Source organism: Triticum aestivum, chromosome 7A (genome assembly GCF_018294505.1).
Source record: "Triticum aestivum cultivar Chinese Spring chromosome 7A, IWGSC CS RefSeq v2.1, whole genome shotgun sequence".
Lineage (NCBI taxonomy): Eukaryota > Viridiplantae > Streptophyta > Magnoliopsida > Poales > Poaceae > Triticum > Triticum aestivum.
Window position 1 is genome coordinate 499,749,020 of NC_057812.1, and position 26,026 is coordinate 499,775,045.

A 26,026-nucleotide genomic window follows, 5' to 3' on the forward strand; every position below is an offset into this window, starting at 1 on the left:
TTATAATAATAATAATAATAATAATAAGGAAACTATCTCTCCTGGTTGTATGTATATCTTCCTTTCCTTGCCTAATTGATTAAATTTCTGCAGACCAACAAATTATCCAAAGGTAATTTCATTCCAAATATTTTGAAATTATAATTGGTTTGATGCCAAAAATTGGCATGCCAAATTTTGGCAACAACTAAATATTGGCTAGAGATTGGTTGCTTGTCAATTTTCATTGCCAATCTCACAAGAAGTTGCCAAATGTTGGCAACTTTTGATTTTGCTAGATGTTGGCTTGCCAAATATTGGCAATACCAAATGTTGGTAGCAAATCAATTATGCTTTATGTGCCCTGGTCACCGTGTCAGAAAAAATACACCTTATATAAAGAAACGGAAGGAGTATTTGTAAGGGTTTTCTTTTAAAAAGAGTTGAGTGGATGCTAGAAATTCTATGGGAAATAGCACACAAAAAATTGTAGATTTTTTTATAAGATTCAGTCCTATGAATCAAACAACCAACATAAGAAAAAAACGCAAAGATTATAATCCTTCAAATTCATATGAAAATCCTTTGAGTCAAAGGTACCTTTAGTTTCAAAGAAGAATAAAAAAAATCGGCCCACTCTCGCTCTATTTTTTACTAGCTACTAAGGCCCTTCACTATGTAGGGCAAAAGCGGAGCCAAATTTATTTTTGCTTCATTTGACACTGGTGCCTTTCATTGCCCAGCTGGTGCCATAGGAAAAAATTAGAGAACCGGAGCACCTAGTTGCTCCCATGCCCACTTCCTTCATGCAATAAAGTAGTACTCCCTCCGTTAGAGATTCTAACAAGTGACTGCATACGGAGCAAAATGAGTGAATCTACATTTTAAAATATGTCTACATACATCCATATGTTGTAGTCCATTTAAAATGTCATATATTTAGGAACGGAGGGAGTAGTATTTTAGCATTAATGTGTGAAGGAAAAGTGACTTTGTCAACCACTTTTTTATGCAATTGTGGGTCCTGCTTTTACACATGCTGCAAGTACACATTGCTGGAGCGGTGCCAAATTATTTTCTCAGGTCATCGCTGATGATGTAGCAAGATTTTGAGATACTGGGCACCAATTACATAGTGGAAGGCTTAATTGCTTGTGTTTGTAACAGTGGTATATATATTCCAGTGGTTAACATCAATCATGTCCGACATATACCTTAAGCCCACCATATTCTATATCTATATCAATATAAAAGGACCTAAAAGGACAGATCCAACATATCTCAACCATCCGATCATGTTAATCCAACAACCCTTACTGTCCTGATGTTTAGCGACTAAACATGTTTAGCGCTAATCAATCCCGATGATTCCCTTCCCTATGCGTACCTTTCGCACGAAAGGAACCACCCCCGCCGCATCACATCGCCCCAATCGCGTCGCCACGCCCGCCCCCAACCATCGCGACCTGACCCGCCGCTCCTTCGCCGCCCAGCCACTCCTTTGCCGTCCAGCCGCTCCACGCCGCGCCACCATCGCCTCCTAAACCGGCCGTTGGGGACGCCGTCGTTGGAGCAGTGACGGCGCGCGGCCGCCGCCTTTCCGCCGCCACAGCTTTCCTGCCTGCTGGACGGTAGTGACGCCGTCGCCGCCGCCTGGGGGCCCGGCCGTCCGGGACGCCGCTGCCGCCTTCGAGCGTCTGCCGTCGGTTCGTCGGTTCAGACCTCCCCGCAGCCGCAACCAACAGGTATTCGTCCGTTCAAACTCTATTTTCGGATACATGCTTCTTCATGTTCGTTTCAATGCACAATTTCAGCAAATCTGCTATCCAAAGTGATGGAACATATTTTACTTTGCATTGCCTGAACTTTTCTCACCATTATATGGATTTCACCTGTCAAGCAGATGGAACGTACTCATTTCGGTGCTTCCCTGTCGTTGTCAGAGAACCAGGATCGTTCCGACGTTACGAACAATTCCACTTTAGAGAATCTCCACGCTAAAAAACTGCAGGGCAGCAACGGATAGTATGCCCGGATGTCTGATGACAAGAAGGCGGAATACCTCTAGAAACGGCGTCGGGCATGGGCTGAAAAAAGGCTGCAAGTCTTGCTAATGCCAACTGTCAGCAAGTATGTCAACAACATTTTTCATCATGTTTGTCTCTACAACGTTATGATGCATGTTCAACATGTATATGACATGCAAGCTCGAGAAAGATTTGTGCCCCCAAGTTATGTATCTGGACCCTCGAGTAAGATGATAGGTGTCTACTCAACCTACACTAATTTCATCTTTTATTATGATTGCATGTCCTTCCGGAGTTCATATACCTAATTGCCATGTTCATGTATGTTGCCAGATGAACCTTCTGAGAGGAAACGACGACATATGCGGGAACAATATGCAAACATGCCAAAGCATGACAAAGAAGTTGTCTTGTGTAGGAATCATGCATATAAGATAGGACGGCGGCGTACCACCCCATTATCCGAACAATCTTACATCGCCGATGTCGCGGGTGGGTCCAAATTGCACTCACCAAGTACACCTTCCATACCGACACAACCATATGGATATAGCTCCACTGGTATTTTTCAGTCCCCGTTGTTGTCCATTTACTAGCACTTTAGGTATGAAAGAACATGCGGTGCTCCCATGTTTGGTTTTGGTAATTGATAATAATCTCTATGGACTAATGGTTTCCTTGAGTTATATTTGAAGGTTTTGTCCATAGGCTTTTCTTGGAGTGCATGTGTTGGTTTCAAGAAGAGTTTGTGTCGATCAAGGTGATATTCAAGGAATTACCTAAAGAGTGGTCTTGTGAGAGGCTGATCAAGACTAAGTCAAAGAGTGAATCAAGTTGATCAACCCACAAAGCGTAGAAGATGTACCGAGAGGGATCAAGTGATCCCATGGTATGGTAAGAATTGTCAATTACGCTTTTGTGTACTAACCCATGGTCTTCGTGAGAGTTTTTTATGGGGTTAGGTTGCGGTGTGCAAGTTCAAGTGGAGTATCATGAAGAGATCAAATGCTTGAAGCTTGTCGTCCTTTGTGGTGACAATGGACTTGTGAAGATGTGTGGAAGAGTGGCTCACCCATAGTGAAGTATGGGGGAGCAATCAACTAGTCTTCATCGAGTCAACACAATCAAGAAAGGTGGTCCAACTTGAGGGAGTCAAGATCGTCATCCTATCTCAAGTGGACCATGTGCAAGGCAAGGTTTGCCCTTGATAGGTTTTCTATTTTACCGGTCTCATGATGGTAGTTGGGAGACCGGGTTATAGGATCGATTGTCATACTATCAAGGGGAGCTCTCGATGAGTAGCTTGATCGTATCGTTCGTTGAGAGCTTAAACCATTGCATCCTTGCATTATCTTTCTTGGTTCTTGTTTGGTTCTCTTTGTGAGTCTTAGAAATTATGGTCATCTTGATGACAAGCTCAAGTTCATCGAAAACGGAGTTCACTCGCATTTTCTATGATGTTTCGATGTTGGAGGTTTTGCCGGTTCTTCTCGGTTGGAGGTTTCACTCCTCTTTTTGTTAGGCATACCTCCCTTGCCTCTTCTTTGTTTTGATGCTACTCGTTGTCTTGTTTCCAACAAGCTTGAGTTTGCTCAATTCGGAGCTCATATGTAGAAGTTATGGCAGTTCTTGTCTTCTTGAGAGTGGCTTTTGTCTGGTCCCAGCGGTAGTACCGCGAGCCCAAGCGGTAGTACCGCTTGGAGCTCTCAGTCGTAGTACCGCTGCAGTGCCGCTCTTCTACCACCTTGATTTTGGGTCCTGCTTTTTTCGTGTCGGGTTTAGCAGTAGTTGCACGACAGTAAGGCACGGTAGTACCGCTCCGGTCGGGCGATAGTACCGCTTCTGCATTTTTGCCGTCGTACTCTGCTCTGCCCTGCCTCTTTTGGTCCCGTGTTCTGCTCCTCCAGCGGTAGTACCGCTAGGGTGAGTGGTAGTACCGCTCATATGCGGTACTACCGCCCCAAGGTTCATATTTTGTTGCTCCATTTCCTTGTTTCTTCCGCCCGAGCGGTAGTACCGCTCGTGTGCGGGCTGAGCACATAACGGTTGGATTTTCCCCCTCCTATATAATGGGGTCTTCTTCCCCAATGAACCTTATTCTTTGGGCTCGTGTTCTTCCCCCATTGTTGACCTTCTTCGAGCTTGCTAACTCTCAATCCCTCCATGGATTATTGCTGGTTTTTGAGGGAAAAGAGAGAGGAGATCTAGATTCACATTTCCACCAATCACTTTCTCCTCTATGTGAGGGGAACCTCTTGGATCTAGATCTTGGAGTTCTTTGTGTTCTCTTTCTTGTTTTTCCTCTCATTTTCCTCCCTAGCATTAGTTGCTTCAGTGGGATTTGAGAGAGAAGGACTTGGGCACTCCGTGTGCCCTTACCATTGCATTTGGTGCGTCGGTTTGAGTTCTCCACGGTGATACGTGGAAGTTATAAGTTGAGAAGCTTATTACTCTTGGGTGCTTGGTGCCCTTGAGCTTGTTCCTCTTGGGTATTTGGGCGCCCTAGACGATTGAGGTCACCTCGGAGCCATATTCCATTGTGGTGAAGCTTCGTGGTGTCGTTGGGGAGTTAACCCCAACCTTTGTGGTGTTCTGAGCTCAATCATTGTGGTGTAAAGCTCCGAGCAAGCATCGGGGTCTCCAATTAGGTTGTGGAGATCGCCCCGAGCAATTTGACGGGTACCGGTGCCCGCCCCCAAGGGTTGCCAAAGTGTACGGGTTCGGTAACCACCCCCAAGGGTTGCCATTTGTACGGGTTCGGTTACCGCCCTCAAAGGTCCCTTAGTGGAATCACGGCATCTTGCATTGTGCGAGGGCGTGAGGCAATTACGGTGGCCCTAGTGGCTTCTTGGGGAGCATTGTGCCTCCACACCGCTCCGAACGGAGATTAGCATCCGCAAGGGTGTGAACTTCGGGATACATCGTCGTTTCCACGTACCTCGGTTATCTCTTACACGAGCCCTTTACTTATGCACTTTACTTTGTGATAGCAATATTGTTTCTTGTCATATATCTTGCTATCACTTAGTTGTTTATCTTGCTTAGCATAAGTTGTTGGTGCACATAGGTGAGCCTGGTTGTTGTTAGGTTTTGTGCTTGACAAATTAACCGCTAGGTTTATTCCGCATTTGTTCAAGCCTAAACTGTAATTATTTTAAAACGCCTATTCACCCCCCCCTCTAGACGACATCCACGATCTTTCAAGGTATGACTATGTTATTCATGGTAATTGGGCGCATATATGCCTTCCATTTTACCGCTTTATATGTATCCCAGATGTCATCCACATTGAGGACGAGTCTGATGAAGTTGGAATTTTTGAGCCAATTCAACCCTCTACTGAAATGGAAGGTATATTTTTCATCACATTTTCTCCTGTATTGCATAATATGTCTTCCTGTTGATTCAGCATTATTGTGCTCCTAGGATTCTTCGACGACATGCACGAGGACGAAATATTAGACGATGATGAGGATGCAAAATATTTTAGACAACATTCGGTATTTTTAACTCTCACTTCTTCTTCACAAGTCTTGGAGTCACCCTTGACCATCAGGTTAGCAGTGCGGTCAGAACTGGGATATATACATTCTGTGCGCATGGTCAGTTGTATCATCGTCTAGACCATTTGGTGCCTGCTGGTCAAGGACCTAGGCATTTGCAATTGTACATTTTTGATACAGATGACACCTTGGAGCATAGGGTGAAACGGTCTCCAGATCTTGATATCAATCTCATACGGAAGATTTTGCGGATACTAGACAACAACCGCTATGTGGACATATTTAAGAGCATTGGTTCTATTCCAAACTTGGGAGGGTATAGGATTTCATTAACCACATATATAAAACTGGATCAATGAAATGGCCCTACAACTTCTCGGGTGGCTGCAATGTGGGTTGAAGGGATATCCTTTTTTGCACATGGCTACACGTGCATTGCACGTGCACGTTTACTAGTTTTGATAAGATTTGATTTTATTTGACTATGGATATAAGAAGGTAATGAAAGTTTTGATTTAGTTGATATTTTGGTAAGATTTAATTTGATTTGGGTATGTGTATGGAAAGACAAGGAAAGTTTTTGTTTTAGTTAAGGTTTTGACAAGATTTGATTTTGATTGAGTTTATGCAGTAGATGGTTCTCATAAATTTTGGTCCAGTTAATGTAGCACATGACTTCTTTTTTTTTTTGAGGGCAAAGCAATAGCTTTATAACTTAACTGCTCTTGGGCATATCGCCCAAGACACAAGCGCCCACATGGGCGGGTACATCAGACTCCCACTCTAAGAAGTGGTTGGGGTCACATCCATGGCCAAGATTGGCAAGTTCATGAGCGACAGAGTTCGCGCTACGTCTACAAACAGAAATAGCAAACTTGGAAAACCATAGTTTTAAGTGGTATTTTATATCTTCTATGACAGTCGCATAAGCCGAAGAGTCGACCTTCTGCATGTCCAACGCGTCCGCCACTAGCTGGAAGTCCGTCTCCAGTTCGACCCGAACGATACCAAGATCAGCCGCGATATGCACTACATGCGACATGGCAATGATTTCTGCAGCAAAGGCGTCCTTGACATGCTCCTGTCTTCCAGCTCGAGCATAGGCCAGGCTGCCATCCTTCATTCTAACAGCCACACCCCAGCCCGAATGGTTCTGCCTAGGCACACGAGGGATCCGTCCACATTGATTTTAAATTCAGCATGCATCGGCGGCCTCCATTTGTCAGGAGCTGGTTTGACCGGCTGCTTCCCGAAGATCTCAAGAAATTCGAGCACGCTGCTCCTCGTACGGTGGGCCACCGTATCGGCCGACCAAGCCAACTCGCCCTGCCTTATTTTATTCTGGTTTGACCACCACAACCACCAGAAGGTTAGGACATGCAGCCGCATTTTTACATCAAGCCCCCAGAGAAAATCCAGGACTCCATGCACGGGCCCGATGGATTCCAGCTTCATGCGTACTTCTTCCATCTCCAGCCTCCTCCACACCTCCTTCACACTCTTGCACTTGATGAACAGGTGGGCTCCATCCTCGTCCACTCGGCCACAGAACAAACACTTAGTGTCAGTGATCGGGATCCCCTTTCTTGCCACATTAGTTCGGAGTGCAAGTGAGTCATGCTTGAGACGCCAAGTAAACATTTGAATGTTGGGTGGGCACGTCAGCTTCCACAACCTCTTCCAGGAGTCATCGCTCATACTATCCAGATTGCCAGACACGTGTGAGCTCCCTCCCAACCCTCCATCTTGCTTCATACGATCAAGTTGGACTTGTAGTTTGTAGGCACTTTTGACAGAGTGGATCCCCTTGGTGTCATATTGCCATGCAATAAAATCCTGAGTCCCCTCTCTTAGCGGAATTTGGAGAATGTGCTTGACATCATCAGGCCAGAAGGTATCGTGTACAAGTTGCTCATCCCAGGTTCCCGTACGCGGGTAAATCAGGTCACTCACTCTATCTAGTAAGTTTGTGCCTCGGGGAGTGATCACCCCACGCGACCATGGACGTGGCAGCCACGTATCCGACCATATTTTGACTTGCGTGCCATCTCCGATCCTCCAGATGTAGCCCTCCTTGAACAGCTGCAAGCTGTGTAACAAGCTTCTCCAGGAGTAAGAGATACCGTCACAGGGTCGAGCTTCCAGGAGTTTGCCGTCGGGGAAGTAGCGGGCTCGCAGGATACGGGCACATAGCGAGTCCGGGAACTGTATAAGACACCAAATCTGCCGCGAGAGCATCGCCAGATTGAATCCGTGCATATCCCGAAACCCTAGCCCCCCTTGTGACTTGGGCAATGTCAGTTTCTTCCAGCCGATCCAATGTGTTGTGCGATCTTTATCCTGTTGACTCCACCAGTAATCGCAAAGAAGTGAACTCAATTCCTCACAAAACGTCTTTGTGAGGTAGAAGCATGACATGGCAAACTTCGGAATGGCTTGCGCTACGGCTGTGATCAACGTTTCTTTCCCGCACATTGCTATTAGCCTCTCCTGCCACCCGTACACTCGGCCGGCCATGGCCCCTTTGACAAAAGCAAACGCCTTCCTTCTGGACTTGCCAACATGAACAGGTAGGCCGAGGTATTTGTCGTTCCAAGTCTCGCTCTGTATCCGTAGGGCTCCTTTCACCACCCCTTTGTCCTCCACCCTGGTATTCGGGCTAAACATAAGAGCTGATTTCTCTAAGTTAATGCACTGTCCCAAACAGGTTTCATATAGATCCAGAACATCCCGGAGGGCTTGAGCTTCATCCTGCTTGGCCTTCATCAGCAACACCGAGTCATCGGCAAACAAGAGGTGTGAAACAACCGGAGCGTTGCGGCAGAGTTTCACTCCTGTGATCCTCCCGTTTGCCTCAGCGTCATGTAGTAGGGCCGAAAGCCCCTCCGCACATATGACAAACAAATATGGTGATGCTGGGTCACCTTGACGAAGCCCTCTCGAAGGGGAAAACTGCCCAGTCAAATCACCATTCACCTTGATCTGATACCTCACTGTGGTTACGCAATTCATCACCAAATCAGTCCACCTCTCCCCAAAGCCAAGTTTGTGCAGCATAGCACGCATGAAGTCCCATTCGACTCGATCATACGCTTTACTCATATCCGCTTTAACTGCAGCAACTCCATCATTACCATTTTTCTTGTTGAGCAAGAAGTGTGAGAGCTCGTAAGCAATGAGGACATTATCCGTGATTAACCTCCGTGACACGAAGGCACTTTGGTTATCCGAGATGATCTATGGCAGAATCAACTATAGCCGGTTGGCCAAAACCTTGGAAACCAACTTATAAACCACATTACATAAACTGATTGGCCGCAAGTCTTTGATCCTGTTTGGGTTCTTCACTTTGGGGATAAGAACAACCACTGTATCATTCCACCCTTCCGGCATTGCGCCCCCATTTAGAACCGCCAAGACCTCCTCAACCACCTTGTCCCCCATAAAATTCCAATGCCTCTTATACACGATGGAGGGCATACCGTCGGGGCCCGGCGCCTTGAGGTCTCCGATGTGATCAAGAGCTGCCTTGACCTCCTCCCTGGAGTACTCGACCTCAAGAATGGCCCGCATGGCCGGGGTTACCCGCGCTTGCACTTTGTCGATGAGTTCCGGTAACCGGTCACCGTGCCCCGACGTGAACAATTCCTGAAAAAATGAGCAAACATAGTTATTAAGCTCCTCTCCCTCCTTCACCTCCGAGTCGTCCTCCTTCCTCAACACTCTAACTCTGTTTGCCTTCTTCTTAGCAAACGCCACAGCCATGAAGTATTTTGTACTCCTATTACCCTTCTTCAACCATGTGACATGAGACCGTTGCTTGGCTTTGGTATTCCTCCTCTCTTCAATCTTTTCCACCCTACACCAAAGCTTCGCCTCCTCTCTAATTTTCTCTTCACTCACCGGAGCACGCATACACCTTTCTAGCTCCCGGCGTGCTTGTGAAAGGATCGATATGGTTGACTAGAGGGGGGGTGAATAGGCAACTAACAATTTTTAGCTTTTCTTTAACAATTTAAACTTTGCATCAAAGTAGGTTGTCTAGATATGCAACTAGGCGAGCAACCTATATGATGCAACAAGGATAGGAACACAAGCAAGCAAGATATATGAAACAAATAAGCTTGCACAAGTAAAGGCACGAGATAACCAAGAGTGGAGACGGTGGAGACGAGGATGTGTTGCCGAAGTTCCTTCCCTTTGAGAGGAAGTACGTCTCCGTTGGAGCGGTGTGGAGGCACAATGCTCACCAAGAAGCCACTAGGGCCACCGTATTCTCCTCACGCCCTCACACAATGCGAGATGCCGTGATTCCACTATTGGTGCCCTTGGAGGCGGCGACCGAACCTTTACAAACTAGGTTGGGGCAATCTCCACAACTCAATTGGAGGCTCCCAACGACACCGCGAAGCTTCACCACAATGGACTATGGCTTCGCGGTGACCTCAACCATCTAGGATGCTCAAACACCCAAGAGTAACAAGATCCGCAAGGGATTAGTGAGGGGAATCAAATATCTCTTGGTGGAAGTGTAGATCGAGGCCTTCTCAACCACTCCCGAGCAAATCAACAAGTTTGGTCGGCTAGGGAGTGAGATCGGGCGAAAATGGAGTTTAAAGCAATAATGGAGCTTAGGGGTGAAAGAGGTGAGTCAACGGGGAAGAAGGGGACCCCTTATATAGTGTGGGAAAAGGATCCAACCGTTACTCACCAACCAGCCCGCGGCCAGCAGTACTACCGTGCCTGGCCAGCGGTACTCCCGCAAGGCCGCGCGGTACTACTGCTTGCAACCAAGCGGTACTACCGCACGGCTGTGCGGTACTACCATGCCGACCCACGGTACTGCCGCAACCCCAGCGACAGTAAAGATAAACAGACGCGCAGGAGCTGGGGGCGGTACTTCCACACGCGCGGTACTACCATGCTCCCATGCGGTACTACCGCAAGGCAAAAAAACCCAGCCAGGGGGAAGGGAACTTCCGTGCCTACTTCCGCAAAGAAACGGAAGTAGCAAAAACCCGACACAGTAGTACCGCCGAGGGGCGGTACTACTGCCTGACTGCATAGTGCGGTACTACCGCTCGGCGAAAACAGTACTACCACGGTAGGTGGGGATGTAAAAAATTGCATCCGCCCCTACTACCGCAAAGGGGCGGCACTAGCCTGGTGGGCAGCGGTAGTGCGGCTCCAGGGGAGCGGTACTACCGTGGGCACCTGTGGTACTACCGCGCCACCGCGCGGTACTACCGCGGATGCCTACGATACTATCATTTTCCTGGGAGCGGTACTACCGCGACCAACCACAGCAGCCAGACAAGGGAGACAAGAAAACGGAGGAAGCTCCAAGGAAAAAGGAGGGGATAAGAAGGAGACGTGTACGTGATGATTCCACCCAACCCTTTCCAACGCGGACCCCCTCTTAATAGTACGGCTTTCCTACGACTCAAATCCACCAAAAAGAAACGTAGAAAAGACGTTGTCTTCATCAGTCTTCGAGGGGCACCCAATCGTCTTGTGCCTAGTAATGAAGTGTCTGGAATACTCAAGGCACACGATTAGTCCGCAAATGCATTGTCATCAATCACCAAAACACTTAGGGATAAATATGCCCTTACAGCTTGCTTCAGCTTCTCCTCCAAGTCACCTGCCACTTCCTTCCCCCACTTAGACATACACCCCGCCACTGACCTCAACGCTGTGGCAACACCACCTCTCCCTTCTAAGCATCCTTCTTCCCAAGCCCCTTGCACCTCCTCACTACATCCCTCCTCCTGTAGCCACCATGCTTCAAAACGGAATCCACGGTCTCCGCCCCGCTCCCTTCTATTTTCTCCCTGGGTGCAAACGATGACGGGCCTGTGGTCTGAGTGGCGGGGAGCCCCGTTGAGAACACTGAAGTTGGGGAACCAGTCACACCAGGAAGCATTCGCCGTGGCCCTATCAAGGCGCTCACAAATGTAGGTGCTAAGTTCCTTACTATGATTTCGCCAGGTGAATTTATCGCCCTCATACCCAATATCACTGAGCGCGCAAGATTCGAGGGCCTCTCTGAAGTTATCCAGCAGCCTTTGTGGTCGAACCGCACCCCCTATCTTCTCATCCAGTGACAATATCTCGTTGAACTCTCCTAGACAAAGCCACAGACAACCCCCTTGGTGTTGTTGACTCAGAACTCGTAGGGTTTTCTATGTCTGCACCTTCTGATCAGCCGCTAACTCTCCATATACCCCCGTAAGCCGCCAGATTCTACCATCCTCCTCCTTCACGTCCACATCCACATGTCTTCTTCCGAACGATCGAAGCGTAATATCCACCTCGCGTCTCCAGAACAGCACCACCCCCTGCTTCGCCCTTCTGCACTCCATGCCGCCATATGAGGCAAACCCAACATCCAACGAAACCTTTCCAACTCCTTCTTCGACAGTTTTGTCTCCGCCAAAAACAGTACATCGGGCACCTCCATCCTCCCCATCTCGAGGAGGCTATGAACTGCCGGGCCGTTCCCGAGTCCCCGACAGTTCCATCCGATTATTTTCATTGTGTTCGGCGGGGCTGCTCCTGCAGCCCGGCCGATAAAATGTTGATAGGCGAAACTGTCCTTGCATCCGTCTCCTCTCCCACCCCCTGCACTCCTTCCTCCTCACGACTCTTCTTCCCCACTTGCTCCACTCCCTCGTCCATCCTCCCCCTCTTCGAGCCCATAACCGTCTCATTGTCCTGCCTCACCCTCCCCTCCGGCCGATCGCGCCCTTTCTTATGATATCGTTTACCAGTGTAATTCTTCTGCGGCTCAGCAGTCTCCTGATGCTGGGCTAACTGAGTGTTCTGTTTCTCTAGTGGCCTACCTTCCACCTTTCCATCTACATCCATGACTATTTTCTTCCCACCCTGACTCTAGGATGCATTGGAGGCATCTAACTTTCCTTGATCAGTAGGGTTTTCCTTGGACCCCCCAAGCATCAACTTCCTAGGGTTCCCTGCCTTACTCGGTGGCGGTGCCAATTTGCTCGGGCTCGTCACCTCCTCCCCTCCCTCCGTTCCTCCTTTACTCCCATTGCCTGATTTCGATTCAGATTTTCTCCATGTGAGGCTGTCACTCCCACTCCCCGACCGGCCCCCGGAGCGGCTGTACCCGTAGCTTCGGCCTCCACCAGAACCACGACCCCACGATCTCCACGTACCCTCCTCAGTTCTCCCCCTCCTCTGCCCAAGATCAGCCTTGAGCCATCTGCCGAATTGTTGCTTCTCTCCCTTACTGGTTTTAATCAGGTAGTCCTTGTCCCCGTGTCCGATCATACCGCATGTGTAGCAGAAATCCGGTAAGAACTCATACTCAAACCTACACCAGTCCACATCTTCCTCATCTTCAGAACCGATAGGCTTCTCTCCTTTTCCGCCCCTACTCTCCTTCCGATCCGCACCATCGTCCAGGGTGAATCCCCTCATGATTGGTTTATCAATCCGCATCCGTACCTTGATTCAAAGGAATCTACCAATTGCACTTCCATCCGCTCCTGTATCCGCCTCCACAAATCTACCAATGGTGTTGCCAATGTCCTCCGCCGAATCCTCATTCATCATACCCAAAGGGAGGTTAAAAACCCTGACCCAGATCGGGATATCATTGAAGGCGTAGTCTTCAGGCCGCTTGCTAGGCACATATTCCTCCACCACCACCAGATCCTTGTCGAACATCCATGGTCCGTCCTCCACCGCTTTCCGCTTCCCCGATTCCTGGTGAAACGTGAAGAGGAATTTGTTTACCCCTATCTCCGTACAGGTGATCCCCTTGATCGGGCACCACACCTTCCCCAGGGTGAGCGAGATCGCGTCTGGATGGGCCAACTTCTCGGACATGATCTTCCCCACCGCCTGGAACGCCACCTCTTTTCCCTTCTCCTTCGCCGAACACCGGATCTTCACCCCCTTCCTCTCCTCCTCCGAAAGCTTCAAACCCCGCATTAGCCTCGCCACACCCTCCATCACTTCCTTCAAACCCCCTCTCTCCCTCCTAGGGTGGATTGTGTCTTACGACCACGCGCCCTAGGGAGCACGCAGAAGGCCTATGGTGGATGGGGAATGGGATCGGAGTCGGGAATCGCTCGCACGTAGGAGATGCCGGATGCCCGGCCGAGTAGTGCATGACTTCTAGTAAGACAAGAAAAAGATAGTACTGATTTAATTTAGATCATTCCAAGCCAGGGGAGGGGTGTGGAGAGGAAAAATAAGATAGGGTGAACCGAAAAAAGACCAACATGGAGGGTCAAGCCAATCGATATAGGTTTTTTTTTTTGGAGGGTGGGGGGGGGGGGTTGGGAACCAGCATGAAAGGGGTGATGGGAGGTGAGGAGAACGTACCAACTATGATTTAATATTAAAGAAATTACTATTATTAAGTAAATACCCGTGCCAATGCACAGGGCTCAACCATTTTCCAACGCAACAAAAAAAAACTATACAAGACAAATCTTGATACAAAACGAAAAGACAAATAAGATTATGTTTTGGATAAATCATATATTTTCTGTCATTGCTTAATTTGACAAAATAGCTATGTGTCCGTGATTTATCCGTTGAGTTATCAAATATAAAAAGATTGATTACTATTTATTTGTGAGGTAAATACACTAGGAATGCCTAAATAAAGTATCTCTACTTTTATTCCCGTGATGACTTTGGAACCATATGATTCCCCGACAACAAAGAAACATCGTCGTTTCCGGACAGAAGCAGCGTTTTTTTTAAGATACCCCTCTGTTCACAAATATAAGATGTAGTAATTATTTTTTCTAAATCGGATGAATATAGACACGTTTTAATGTGTTTGTTCATTCATTTCAGTCCTATGTAGTTCATATTAAAATATCCAAAACATCTAATATTTTGTGAGGGGAGGGTGTACAAATTTCTATTAAAAATGTGTTTCACAATAAAAAATCACTCTTCAAAACAAACGATCTTGCTACCACAGTTACAACATACTACTATATCCCAGAAAATAAATTGCCGGACTAACAATTCAACACACAGATCACATATATACGCCCCTGTGAATGATATAAGATAATCGATTGTGTTATTCACATGGATGAACCGTATGGTACAACTATAGACATGACAAATATGGCGAGGAACATGTGGATTTGGATTGCCGACTTCCAGCATGACAGAATAAGGCCATTAAGAATCTGGATTGATGACTTCCAGGCTCCAGCGTCAACAGAAAGGACGCATTCGTTCTCAAAAAAAGAACGGACGCATTCTTACGCCATTGAGCATGAAAGGGACTACTGCAAAAATGCCCTGCAGGAGAATTTTTCGTTACAGCCAACAAAAACTGGAATTAGTTAAATGCACTACACAACATCAGGCATCGATCTCGATCTCAACAGTTTAATTGACCCAATTTCTTTGGCACAACTCCCTGTGTAACATTCAGGTCGAGAGGGGCACACTTTCTATTGCGACATGCCATTGTAGATGTACCATTCGACATAAACTAAACCAAAGGCATATACATCAAACCCATATGGTAAGCGAGGCTACTCGTTTGTTCTATGTTCATGTCTCATGCGACAATTTCTGATATTGTAGCTCGTAGCTCTGAATATTTATCTTCTCAAAAATGATGCAGCTCCATGTTATTTCAACTGTTCCAGCTGGGTTGGTTCTTGTTTCTAGGCATAATAATCAAGGGAACATATGCTAGCAAGTCAATATCCTAGCACAGATGTAGGATGTTGTGTTCATCGTTGCTTACTACTAACATTTGAAAACGGCCCTTAATGGATGATTTTTGTTGCACTTCTCAACCACAGCATGAGTAACTAACAAAAAAGTCAATGGTGTTAGTGGTATATTTTTTGAACTGAAGAAGAAGCACTTTTAATTTTTTTTCTTCTTTTTTGGAGATAGAAGCACTTTCAGTAACAGAAACAAAGATCACACAGCTTTATAAAATTAACTTTACAGGAAGCATTCGTGTAAGGAAACATTAATAAGTATCTAAGTGTTTTCAGTTCATTTTATATACAAAAGACAAACAACAGCGCACCGGAAGAAAATGCTAGTATGTGATAAGCTTTAGAAAATGGAGTACTTACAGCAACTGTGCAGGCAATCAATCCAGGCTTCTCCCGGTGATCCAAAGCAACAAAGAATAGAAGAAAAGCACCAATATACCAGGGAATTGCAGCCAAGAAGAACCCTAGTAAGAACCTTCAAAACAAAACCAACCTAAAGTCTTTAATATGGATTGACTGTGCTTTCATTTTAAATTTGCAGGTAAGAACAATGAACTTACACAAACTCCTTAATATGAATGTTATAACGATGCTAAAAGATGGCAGTTTACTAGATAGCAGCACAGTAGCACAACACATTCCAGAAGTAACCAAGCCAGTTTAGGACAATCCTCTTCTGCTGTATCAACTTATATCATAATCCAATTCCAGTACCATTTGATTGCAAATTCTCACTAGCAAGGATGGCATGTTTTGGACCTGGAACATATCCTCCAAATGCTGCTCACCCAATTTGTTAATGAAACAGTCACTCGTGCAATCCCCCATTCTTCACATACCAAGTAGCAACCAAGTGTCACATACTGTTACCTACTCAAGAGTTTCCTAACTTTGCCACATCGATCGCATTGGAGACAAACACCACCAAAAGGAAGGACACTTACAAAACCCAGCCGACGCCGACGCCGCAGAACGGCAGCCGCGGCTCCCGGACTGGGAGGCCCTCCACCAAGACCTGCTGCTGGATGGTGCACGGGAAAGCAACAACGCCCTGAGCAGCGCGTCCTGCGCGCCAAGACACAGACGCACGCACACAGGGAGTCGTTTCAGTCTCCACGGAGACGGGCCGGAGCTGGAGGGTAGTGCGAGAGAAGGAGCGCTGACCTTTCAGGGAGGGGTCGTAGGCGGCTGCAGCGGCGGGCGGCGGCGGAGGAGGGGAGAAGGTGCCGTAGTGGTGGTGGTGGTATGGGGGAGGAGGGCTGGCGCCGGCAACGGGGAAGGCGGAAGGGAGCTTGGCGGTGGGGTCCCTGGTCTGTTGCATCGCCATGGACGAACGAATTTCGAGAGATCTCGAGGTGTGGTGGTGTGCGCTGTGTACTTCTGGAAGGGGAGAAAAATGTCGCCGGTTCTGGGGAAGAATATAAACGGTGGAGAGGAAGCGCGTCCGTCTATCGTGCGACAAACAGAGAGGTGGACTGAATACAATGTTTTGTTTTGGATGGGTGGATTAAACACACCAGGGTCTCCCTAAAAAAAACCACCAGGGTCTTTTTTATTCGAATTCAAAGGATTTATGAAAATTTAGAGGATCTGATCAGTAAAAAAACGGAAATGCTTGCACTCAGCCGGCTGAAAACACGTCGCGCGTCAACTGCCTCATTTGCTGGATGTGTGTCCTATGGACTCCACTTTCTCTCTAGAAACACGAGTCTTCTCATGTTCACTTGTTCGTCCCGGTATCTCGCACTCTTATCCTCTTCTGCAAACGCCGCTCCATTGCACCTCAGCACATGCTACTTCAAACGAATAGGGACGCGGCACGGGGGAACGGCCTGCCGCCTGCCGAAGCTCTCATCGCCGAAGGCTCGTGTGCCGCTTCAAGGCGACGCCCTCATGGATGCAAGGGACATTGCGATGCCGCTACAAAAGGGGTTTCGTCGTGGCCTAGTGCTACAAGCCCGGCCACCGGGGTGCTATGTCCCGGCCGCGCAGGCGCTGGTTGCCGACAGTGATGTCGCGACTATCAGTGTGTTTCGAAAACATGCATGTGTTTGGCACACTGGTTTGTAACATGACCACTGTAGCGGAAACATCGTCGGTTGTGGAGGCGTTGATGACGCATGTCGCTGGGCTGCAACGTTGCCCATACTCCAAAAAACATCACCGGTGTTGCAGACCGGCCACGATGGCGGTTGTTGTTAAATGAGGGGCGCTTTGCAACATTGGTCATGTTTCGGAAACATCATCGGTGTGTCGCTCCATCTGAAAGATCATATGGGGATGCCTTGCTCCCCTAAGGTACGCGTGTTTGCATGGAGAGTTGTGACCAATTTACTTGCCACCTGAGCCAACAAATTTTTGCGCCATCTCGAAATTACTGATATATGTCCCCTATGTGGCGTGGAACGAGAGAGCAGATTCCATGCATTTTGTAGCTGCCCACTGGCTAGAGAGCTATGGCGTGCTATGGCTTTGGACTGGAATATCCCCAAGATGAAGTCCATCCGCAACTCCGGACCAGAATGGCTTTTCACATTACTAGAACCCCTAGACGAGATGGCGAGGTTGGTTGTGCTCATGACCATGTGGTGAAGTTGGTTCGTGCGGAACGAGATCACAGATGACAAAGCGCCACCCTCAACCGAAGCCTCTCGACGTTTCCTACATGGATATATTAATTCACTCTTGTGCATTCAGCAACACCCTCATGGAGATCACGTGAAGGGGAAGATGGTGGTTCCTGCAGTACACCTAGGTGCATCGGCGTGCTCCGTTCCCAAGTTGTTGTTGTGTTGGTCACCCCCCGAGATGGGCTAGACCAAGCTTAACATGAACGACAGCTTCATCGCGTCTACGGGCGCGGCTGGCGGTGGTATGATTCTCCGTAACGATAAAGGCGAGATTATCTATAGCGCATGTAGGGAGATTTGTACTTGTGATAGTGCTTTGGAGGCCGAACTAGTAGCCTATAGAGAAGGGATATACTTGGCCTTGCACCGAACGGACATGTCAATCATAGTTGAGCTAGATAGTGCGGAGGCGGTGACGATGCTCACAATAACCACGACAGATAGATCGAGGCACCGCTCACTCATTGAGGAGATCCACAGGTTGGTAGATCTTGATGCTAGGGAGATTTTATTTACTTATTGTAGTCGCTCGTAAAATAATGTTAGCCATGAGCTGGCCGCGTATGGGCATAGTACCCTCGAACCGCAATCTGGCTAAATGTCGGGACAGGCTTTGTTGTAACTTGCGTATGGATGAGAAGCCTCCTTGAATAATGAGAATCTCCTTTACCCCTGAAAAAAAAGGAAAACATCATCGGTGTTGCGGACATTCGATGCGGGTTGATTTAACGGTGGGGACGCGCTGACCAAGATATTACAAGTGTGTTGTTTGATTCGTACATCGCAACTTATAGGATACAATATTTTTTAAAGATTCTTTTCCATCAGAATTCATAGGAATTGTTTCGTCAACTCCAACCACATGCGTGGAACTGAATCATATATAAGTACTAGTATAACGCCCGTGCATTGCCACGGGCTCTTCAAAATTTATAATCAGTATTTTTCATTTATCATCCCCTCATATTGGGTGATTATGGGGTGCTCTAATTAGAAACACAACAATCAAATATTAGGAAATTTCACCGAACGAACAACAACGAATAATACGATATCTATCAAACGAATAAAATGAGGTCATATTTTTGGTCCGTCATGCACTTCTGTTGAAAAGTGCATATCCCTTTTAGAATCAACCCACTGTTTGCTCGCACGCAAAAAAAATACATCTCTAAAGTGGGGAACCGATCGGTGCCAAAAAGAACTCAAACTCCTATCCAATCTCGACTTCGTGCTCTTCCACTTCCATTGATAAAGATGGGACGTCAAGGGTTTCATCATGATGACCTCGAGCAGCCGCCGACATCCCTCCCCACATCTACCCCTACCCCCTGCTGCCGCTTGCACTGTCCTTGCTCCTCGAGGGAGCTAGGGACACAATGTTCTCTAGGATGGGCATGACCAGATCCACGAGGAGGCCACATTCTTCCATGGGAACCCAACCAAGCACACCACCCTCCGCAACCATCCAATCCCAGCCTAACAAAGTCAAGACCCGCCATCGATCCACAAATCAGGCTCGCCGCATCCAGGTTCACTGCAAGTCTGCGACGAGTCTGTAGTCGACATCTTGACTTTGGCTATCCCCACGGAAGAATCATCGGATCCTGCTTACTTTTACCATCACTTCGTCTCTTCCCAAGGCAGCGACACCACCCAGCCAATCACCACCACCGCTTGCGGCTTGCCTACATAAAATCATATGAGAAATCCCCACGGCGGTGCTGTAAGATCACCTTGGCGACCTCGACAGTGACCGACTGGTCTAAGATATAAGCTAGCCGCTCTTTGTAGAAACCAATAGAAGTAGGCATGTGACTCAGATTTGTTCTTTGGTGTGCATGCGTTTCTTGCTGCCCACCAGCTCTTGTCTACAACTCGCCTATATCTGTACCAGCTCTTGGTCTACAACTCGCCTATCTCCATGCTCGAGAATCTGGAGTGTAGTAGTTAAAAAAAGACCAACTTTATACTCATTTGATAATTCAACGTGCATGGGCATGCACCGGATGGAATTCACGCTCTATGTAAAATCTGGAGTGTAATGACCGTGGTTGATGAATGAAAGTCTTATTTCCGCAAAAAAAGAAGTTAAAGGTGAATATATTCCTCATGTGTAGAGTACAAACAGAGCATATAGTGATTGAGGTGAATACATGCCAGTACTAAAATCTTCTAATTTCTTTTGATTGAATCCAAGTTGTCTCTTTTCTTTCGATTCAGCAAAGCTAGTTCGAATAAATAGGATTGTCTATATCTTAACTCCTTTGCCAATTAAGCTTCAAAATTGCAGTCTGATTCAGAAACAATCGAACGATTGTGTCGTTAACTCCAGGAGATTCTCGTTAGATCTTAGGAACGCTGCAAGCCATCATATCATATAAGAATAAGATCGACAATTGATATGGACAGATCTTACTACAATCATATTACTACTACTCGCACACTGATATGGACAGATCATACAAGATCGAAGGTACGTAAGACAAGGTCCTCTAGATTACGAAAAACTGTTTGCTTCGCCTCATGTGAGACGGACCCCGAGCTATTCTTCAATGGCGCACCGCGCGCACATATTTGGCGGCGAAGTAACTCGTTATCCTAAGGACGTCCCCGTCAAGCCCGTCGACAGCGTCACCCTTTTCCATCTCCCCGGCTGGACCTCGCCGAGTTTCCACCGTCGACGGCCTGCCGCCGCCGCATTCTGCTGCACGAAGGAGATCAACGACGGTTTAGACGTGCACGGGTGCAGCAGAGCAGATCGACCGACGGATCGGTTGACAACACGTACCGTCGCAGGCCGCGTGGCCGTGGTGGGGGGCGGCGGCGCTCGAGGTGCCCTGCGCCTCGCATTCGCAGGGCGAGACGGCGCTCGTGGCGCTGGTGCCGATCTCCTCCTCCGGACGAACGAGGAGCCAGCCGTCCAAGCTGGGCGAGGGAGCCAACGGCGGCCTGCAGCGCTGCCGGCTCGACTCCTTGCAGTAGGCGATCGCGCTCGCGACGGCCTCCTCCCTCGCCCGGGCGGTGCCGTCCTCGCCGGCGGCGACCCTCCCGTCCGGCTTCGTCGCCCGGCCCTTCCGTCTCCCGCGCCCGTCTGACCGCTCGTCCGCAGCACCGGCGCGCTGCAGATTTCTGGCGAACCTGTGCAGGCACCGCCTTAGCGCGTGGCCCTTCCGTGCGGCCGTGTCACCGCCCTCCCTCACCGGTGAGCGCGCGCTGTTCGACGAGCTGCTTCGGGCGCCGAGCAAGGAGGAGGAGGTGGACGACCTCGACGCCGGGGAGGAGCCCGGGTCGGAGGCCACCTTAGCGTCGCCAGGGCCGAACGCCGGCGACGAGGAGCTGCCCTGCTCAACGCTCGAAGCGCCGTCCGTGGTCGCTGCCGTCGCCACGGCCGGCGCCATCGCCGCCCACACGGCGCACGGGAACATCCACGCCATGACGACCTGGAAGAAATGCATGGTGATCAGGAGCACTGGGGTTTGCTTGCAGGCCCTTGTGCACGTAGTACGTCCTTGTATATATATACACGTCGCGATTGCGATCGCGTTCGCCTCCGACTCCGGCGGTGGTTGCAGGGGGGGGGCACGGCGGCGTCTGCGGGCGCGTGATTTCCGAAATCCGAGATGCCACAGCGAGATTGCCAAAATCCTGTGGCTAATCTATGGAATACTCCGGCGGTTCCTTCCATATACGGAGGGAGTACTAATTACTGCATGGTTTAATTACTCGATCGCTGATTTATCGGATGAGCTAGTAATGCGGACGGATCGCTGATTTATTACCATATTCGATATTTCCTGAGTTATGGCCTTACCATACCTGGATTGATTTATTACTATACGTGGATTAATTATGATTTATTACTATATGATTTATTACTATACGTGGATAGCCTTACCATACCTAGTGGTAATTTAAATTTATTACCATATTCGATATTTCCCGAGTTATGGCCTTACCATACCTGGATTGGTAGCCTTTGGGGTAATTTAAATTTATTACCATATTCGATATTTCCCGATTTTTGGCCTTACCATACCTGGATTGATAGCCTTTGGGGTAATTTAAATTTATTACCATATTCAAAATTTCCTGAGTTATGACCTTACCATACCTGGATTGATTTATTACTATACGTGGATTAATTATGATTTATTACTATATGATTTATTACTATACGTGGATAGCCTTACCATACCTGGTGGTAATTTAAATTTATTACCATATTCGATATTTCCCGAGTTATGGCCTTACCATATCTGGATTGATAGCCTTTGGGGTAATTTAAATTTATTACCATATAATTGCCATATTCAAAATTTCCTGAGTTATGACCTTACCATACCTGGATTGATAATTAATATACGTGGATTAATTATGATTGATTACCATAAATACGTTGGGTATTGCCGGTCAGACGAGAAAAGAGAAAAACCGGTGGGAGGGGCTGGTGGGAGGTGGGACGAAGAAAAACCGGTTGAAAATAAACCGGTTGAAAGTGGGGGGACTATTCAACCAATTCGTCCATTAGGAGTAGAGACTAACCCATTTTTTATATGTATATATATATATGTATATATATTAGAAGAATATCCGTGCTGTAACGGGGCCACATTAACTTTAAGAGCTTAATATTAATTTCCCATACATATTAAGTGACATTGGCGACCTTTTTTACCATCAAATCCTCACACACACTCTCTTCCTCCCTCTTCCTCAGTCTCTTTCCCCCCTCCCTCTCTCTCTCTCTTTAATACACACACATATCCATCTTATTGCATACGGGACCATAATCCATCTATTTCACACACACACGCTAGTGCTTAATAATATGGATTATGTGTATTATATTTGCCACCACAACTGAGGAAATTAATTTCATGTAAATCGGGCAGCCACAACTCCAAGAATACGCGGAGGAGGTGGCCCGGATCGGCGTCGGCGCCGTCCGGCGCGGGCCATGGGCCCGCTTCCAAGTGCGTCTGCGCGCCGGCCACCCACGTCGGGTCCTTCAAGTGCCGCTTCCACCGCACCAACTTCCAGGGCCATGGCCACGGCCAGGGCCAGGGAAGCCGCCCTTCTTCGCCCCCTCCACCAGCCGCGGCCAACGCGGTGCCGCGGGACCCGACCTCGCCGTCCTCGTCCTCCGGCACCGTGGCGACCCAGTGACGCAGCCCAAGCATCGGCCTCGAGAATCAAGAACGCTCGACAACAGAAAGGGAAGGGAAGGTCATATACATGCCATAAGAAAGAGAGTTTATTTACTACTCCCTCGATATATTGTTTCCTTTGTTTGGAGATTGATTACCATCCGTGAGTTAAGGTAAGATTAATGTGATTGAGCGATTTTTCTGAAAATCAATTATTTGTTTTCTAATTAATGTGATTGAGTGATTTAAGGTAAGGTTAATTAATTTAGATTTGATCTTTAAAGATTGTTCGTGATTGATTTTACATTACTAAATAACTTGTGTCTGTATGGAAAGTTCTGATCTGTTCAGATTTCTTTTATTGTGTGAGAGGGTGACGTGAAAATAAACCGATGAAGTGGGGGAAGGAGACGAAAAGAAAAAAACCCAGCAAAGGTGGGAGGAGGTGCCTAAAAAAACCATGAAAGATGGGACGAAAAAAACTGGAAGCGAGACTACCAACTGCTTCATTAGGAATAGAGATATATATTGTGCAATCATGTGGTGGTATTCTAAGATGACACAACACTCTATTCATGTATCTTCTCCCTCCGTCCCAAAATAAGTGTGTCAATCTCAGTACAACGTTGAGACACTTATTTTGGGACAGAAAGAGTACTATTGTGTTGCACGCCCATTTTTTATTTCCAACGTGCAACCAATTTCCAACAATGCGGTCGAGTGGGTTCTCTTTGGCTAAACCAACACGGTAGGTTTTATACGGCAAGAAGTTCCACAGATGAAACATGGTAGGTTTTATGCTTCTGAATTCCATAGATGAACCACGACTTACAAGTTAGAACAACAACAGTTCACTGACGCCGTATTAGGCACATTACTACTAGTCCCTATCTAATCAGGCTCAAGAACTCATTTCTGTTTAATAGAAGCAAACATGTCCTTGAGGGGGCGGCTTGGAGCATCAGCTCGGGTGACAATCTCGACGACCTTGTAGGAAGACTCCTCCGGGCATAACAACGCTTCCACAGCCACTTCTGCAACCTGGTCTCTCGATATGGAGCCCTCGTAGAGAGTGTCCTGCAAATAGTTCACAGATGAACATCTTATGTTGGCTGTATGAGCAACAATCTCTCGAATAAACAAGGTTCCATGGTGAAGAAGTGTGCGTGCTATTGCTTACCTCTGGCTCCATGACAATGTTCCCGGTGGGCGGCTGTTCTGTGAGCCCTCCAGGCCTCACAATGGTGTAATTTATCCCTGATCCCCTGATGTATTTCTCCGCCTGCAGCTTCGCAACGAGCACCAAGCCGAACAGGTTGAGCACGATGTAGGCTGGATTCAGAAGCTGGCCCATCGCGGCCCCGTTCACTAAAATGGAGCTCACGAGCACGAATCTTGTAACTCCAGCCTTTCGGCACGCTTCCACGAGATTCACCGTCCCCAAGTTGTCCACCTGCAGTAGCATGATTTTCAGCTAGCTATCACTTGCAAATTGCAATAGCAAAACTGAACTCTTTACATGGGCACGAGCATGCCGGTCAGAAGTTCAGAACCATCCAGGCAAGAAAGTGAGCTCCTGCTTCGGTTGCAGACAAACCTTCCAGGGAGCGAAGGGGTCAAACGACCGCCGGAAGCCCGTCGCGCAGACGACGGCGTCGACGCCGCGCACGGCCTCGACCAGCTTGTCGGCGCCCTCCGTCACGTCGGCCCTCACCTGCAATTCGACCAGCCGACACGCGTCTCACGGCACAACAATCGGCAGCAGAGGAGTAGGAATGCGACTGTACTCAAGTAAAGATGAACTAACGAGCTGGAGGTTGGGGTCCTGGGGCAGGCTGCCGCGGGCCCTGCCCACGTTCGTCGTGCCGGCGACGACGCCGAAGCCCCTCTCCAGCAGCTTCGCCACGACGCGCTTGCCGGTTTTCCCCGTCGATCCGGCCACGAACACGGTGGTCGTCTTCTTGGCGTCCGGAGCGCTCGCCGACGCCTGGTCCATCGTGGAGGCGGCCGGGCGGGTGACGTGGAGCTTTCGGGTGGTGGGGGAGAGGCGGGTGAGCGCGAGAGGCAGGCGGGGGCGGGCGGTGGTGGCGTGGAAAACACCGGCCATTGGTTATGTGTGGCCTGTGGGTCTGTTCGTTTGAGATGTCTGTACTCTCTAGAACCGTCTTGCTTGTTCGTTTGTGTAGTACACTTTGTTGCAGACAACTAGGGTTTGAGCATTTACAACCGGAGTATGGCAAATCCTGCCCTAAAACGCTGATCGGCTACACTTCAAATTTTCATCCCACACATCTCAATTATAGCAAACCTCAAATATATATAAAAACATGCAACACTAATCGTTCGGCTACTACATCAGGACATGTCATCAGACTAACAAAATTTGATATGTTCTATATACATACTAGCTATGGAGAAAATCATCCACGACTGCCCTTGTCCCTTTCGACGCCCTTGCCGTCCTTCTTGCAGAAGTAGCACTCGAAAACGCAAAATGGATCCAGCTGGAGCTGTTCGTCGCTAGAGTTGTCCGACCCGCCACCGCCCTCCTCTTCTTTGGAGGGCAGTCCGTCCATGGCACGGAATGCCCGATTTTGCTCTCGTGTGAGGACGCGTGTGTTCCTTTGTTGCTGCTTCTTCATGATGCGGGCACGGATGCCTTCCTCCTCTACAACAGCGTACGCTGCCGCCTCATCTGCCACCATGTCGACAGCGAGGCGGACCTCGGGCACTCTTATCCTCTCTTTCCCACGGCGGGCACACCGGTCCCTGTAGCACTCATACTCCGGCGGACCGGAGATGGGGTACCGAACCACAATGATCCAGCCCTGATGGATCTGAGTGCCCGTTGCGCCCACGCAATGAATTCGAGCTAGGCAGATCCCCCAACAGTCGAACGCAGTCCTCCCAGGAGCGACCGAGGGCAATGCGGACGGCCATAGCCTCCTCCATCCCACACGGGACGACACCCTAGTCGACGGATTTGGACTGGCC

At 48.3% G+C, this 26,026-nt stretch overlaps 2 protein-coding genes and 2 long non-coding RNA genes across 4 annotated transcripts; 2 read left to right on the forward strand and 2 right to left on the reverse strand.

Annotated features, from left to right (window-relative positions):
- The first annotated feature begins 1,398 nt into the window (after positions 1-1,398).
- Positions 1,399-2,834, forward strand: LOC123154198 (uncharacterized). Its single transcript, XR_006476717.1, has 3 exons — positions 1,399-1,724; positions 1,883-2,243; positions 2,340-2,834. It is a non-coding gene; the product is annotated as an uncharacterized lncRNA (long non-coding RNA).
- A 2,249-nt stretch (positions 2,835-5,083) lies between these two features.
- LOC123148156 (uncharacterized) lies at positions 5,084-6,120 on the forward strand. Its single transcript, XR_006473672.1, has 2 exons — positions 5,084-5,357; positions 5,433-6,120. It is a non-coding gene; the product is annotated as an uncharacterized lncRNA (long non-coding RNA).
- An 8,401-nt stretch (positions 6,121-14,521) lies between these two features.
- Positions 14,522-16,722, reverse strand: LOC123147813 (60S ribosomal protein L18a-like protein). The gene is made up of 4 exons (XM_044567124.1): positions 16,417-16,722; positions 16,197-16,317; positions 15,613-15,727; positions 14,522-14,812 (listed from the first exon to the last, which is right to left on the reverse strand). The coding sequence occupies exons 1-4, from the start codon at positions 16,577-16,579 to the stop codon at positions 14,750-14,752; spliced, it is 462 nt and encodes a 153-aa protein (XP_044423059.1). The 5' UTR covers positions 16,580-16,722; the 3' UTR covers positions 14,522-14,749.
- A 7,068-nt stretch (positions 16,723-23,790) lies between these two features.
- Positions 23,791-25,188, reverse strand: LOC123151401 (uncharacterized protein At2g34460, chloroplastic). Its single transcript, XM_044571124.1, has 4 exons — positions 24,840-25,188; positions 24,630-24,746; positions 24,213-24,485; positions 23,791-24,109 (listed from the first exon to the last, which is right to left on the reverse strand). The coding sequence occupies exons 1-4, from the start codon at positions 25,137-25,139 to the stop codon at positions 23,942-23,944; spliced, it is 858 nt and encodes a 285-aa protein (XP_044427059.1). The 5' UTR covers positions 25,140-25,188; the 3' UTR covers positions 23,791-23,941.
- Positions 25,189-26,026: the final 838 nt, after the last annotated feature.

Excerpts from the sequence above, each read along its gene's own strand:
- LOC123151401 (XM_044571124.1), bottom strand. The coding sequence starts at position 25,139 with ATGGCCGGTGTTTTCCACGCCACCACCGCCCGCCCCCGCCTGCCTCTC. Across the intron at positions 24,747-24,839 it reads AGGACCCCAACCTCCAGCTC|GTGAGGGCCGACGTGACGGA; the intron begins GTTAGTTCATCT and ends GTCGAATTGCAG. Across the intron at positions 24,110-24,212 it reads ACATTGTCATGGAGCCAGAG|GACACTCTCTACGAGGGCTC; the intron begins GTAAGCAATAGC and ends AACTATTTGCAG.
- LOC123147813 (XM_044567124.1), bottom strand. The coding sequence starts at position 16,579 with ATGGCGATGCAACAGACCAGGGACCCCACCGCCAAGCTCCCTTCCGCC. Across the intron at positions 16,318-16,416 it reads CTACGACCCCTCCCTGAAAG|GACGCGCTGCTCAGGGCGTT; the intron begins GTCAGCGCTCCT and ends CTTGGCGCGCAG. Across the intron at positions 15,728-16,196 it reads GTCGGCGTCGGCTGGGTTTT|GTTCTTACTAGGGTTCTTCT; the intron begins GTAAGTGTCCTT and ends TTTGTTTTGAAG.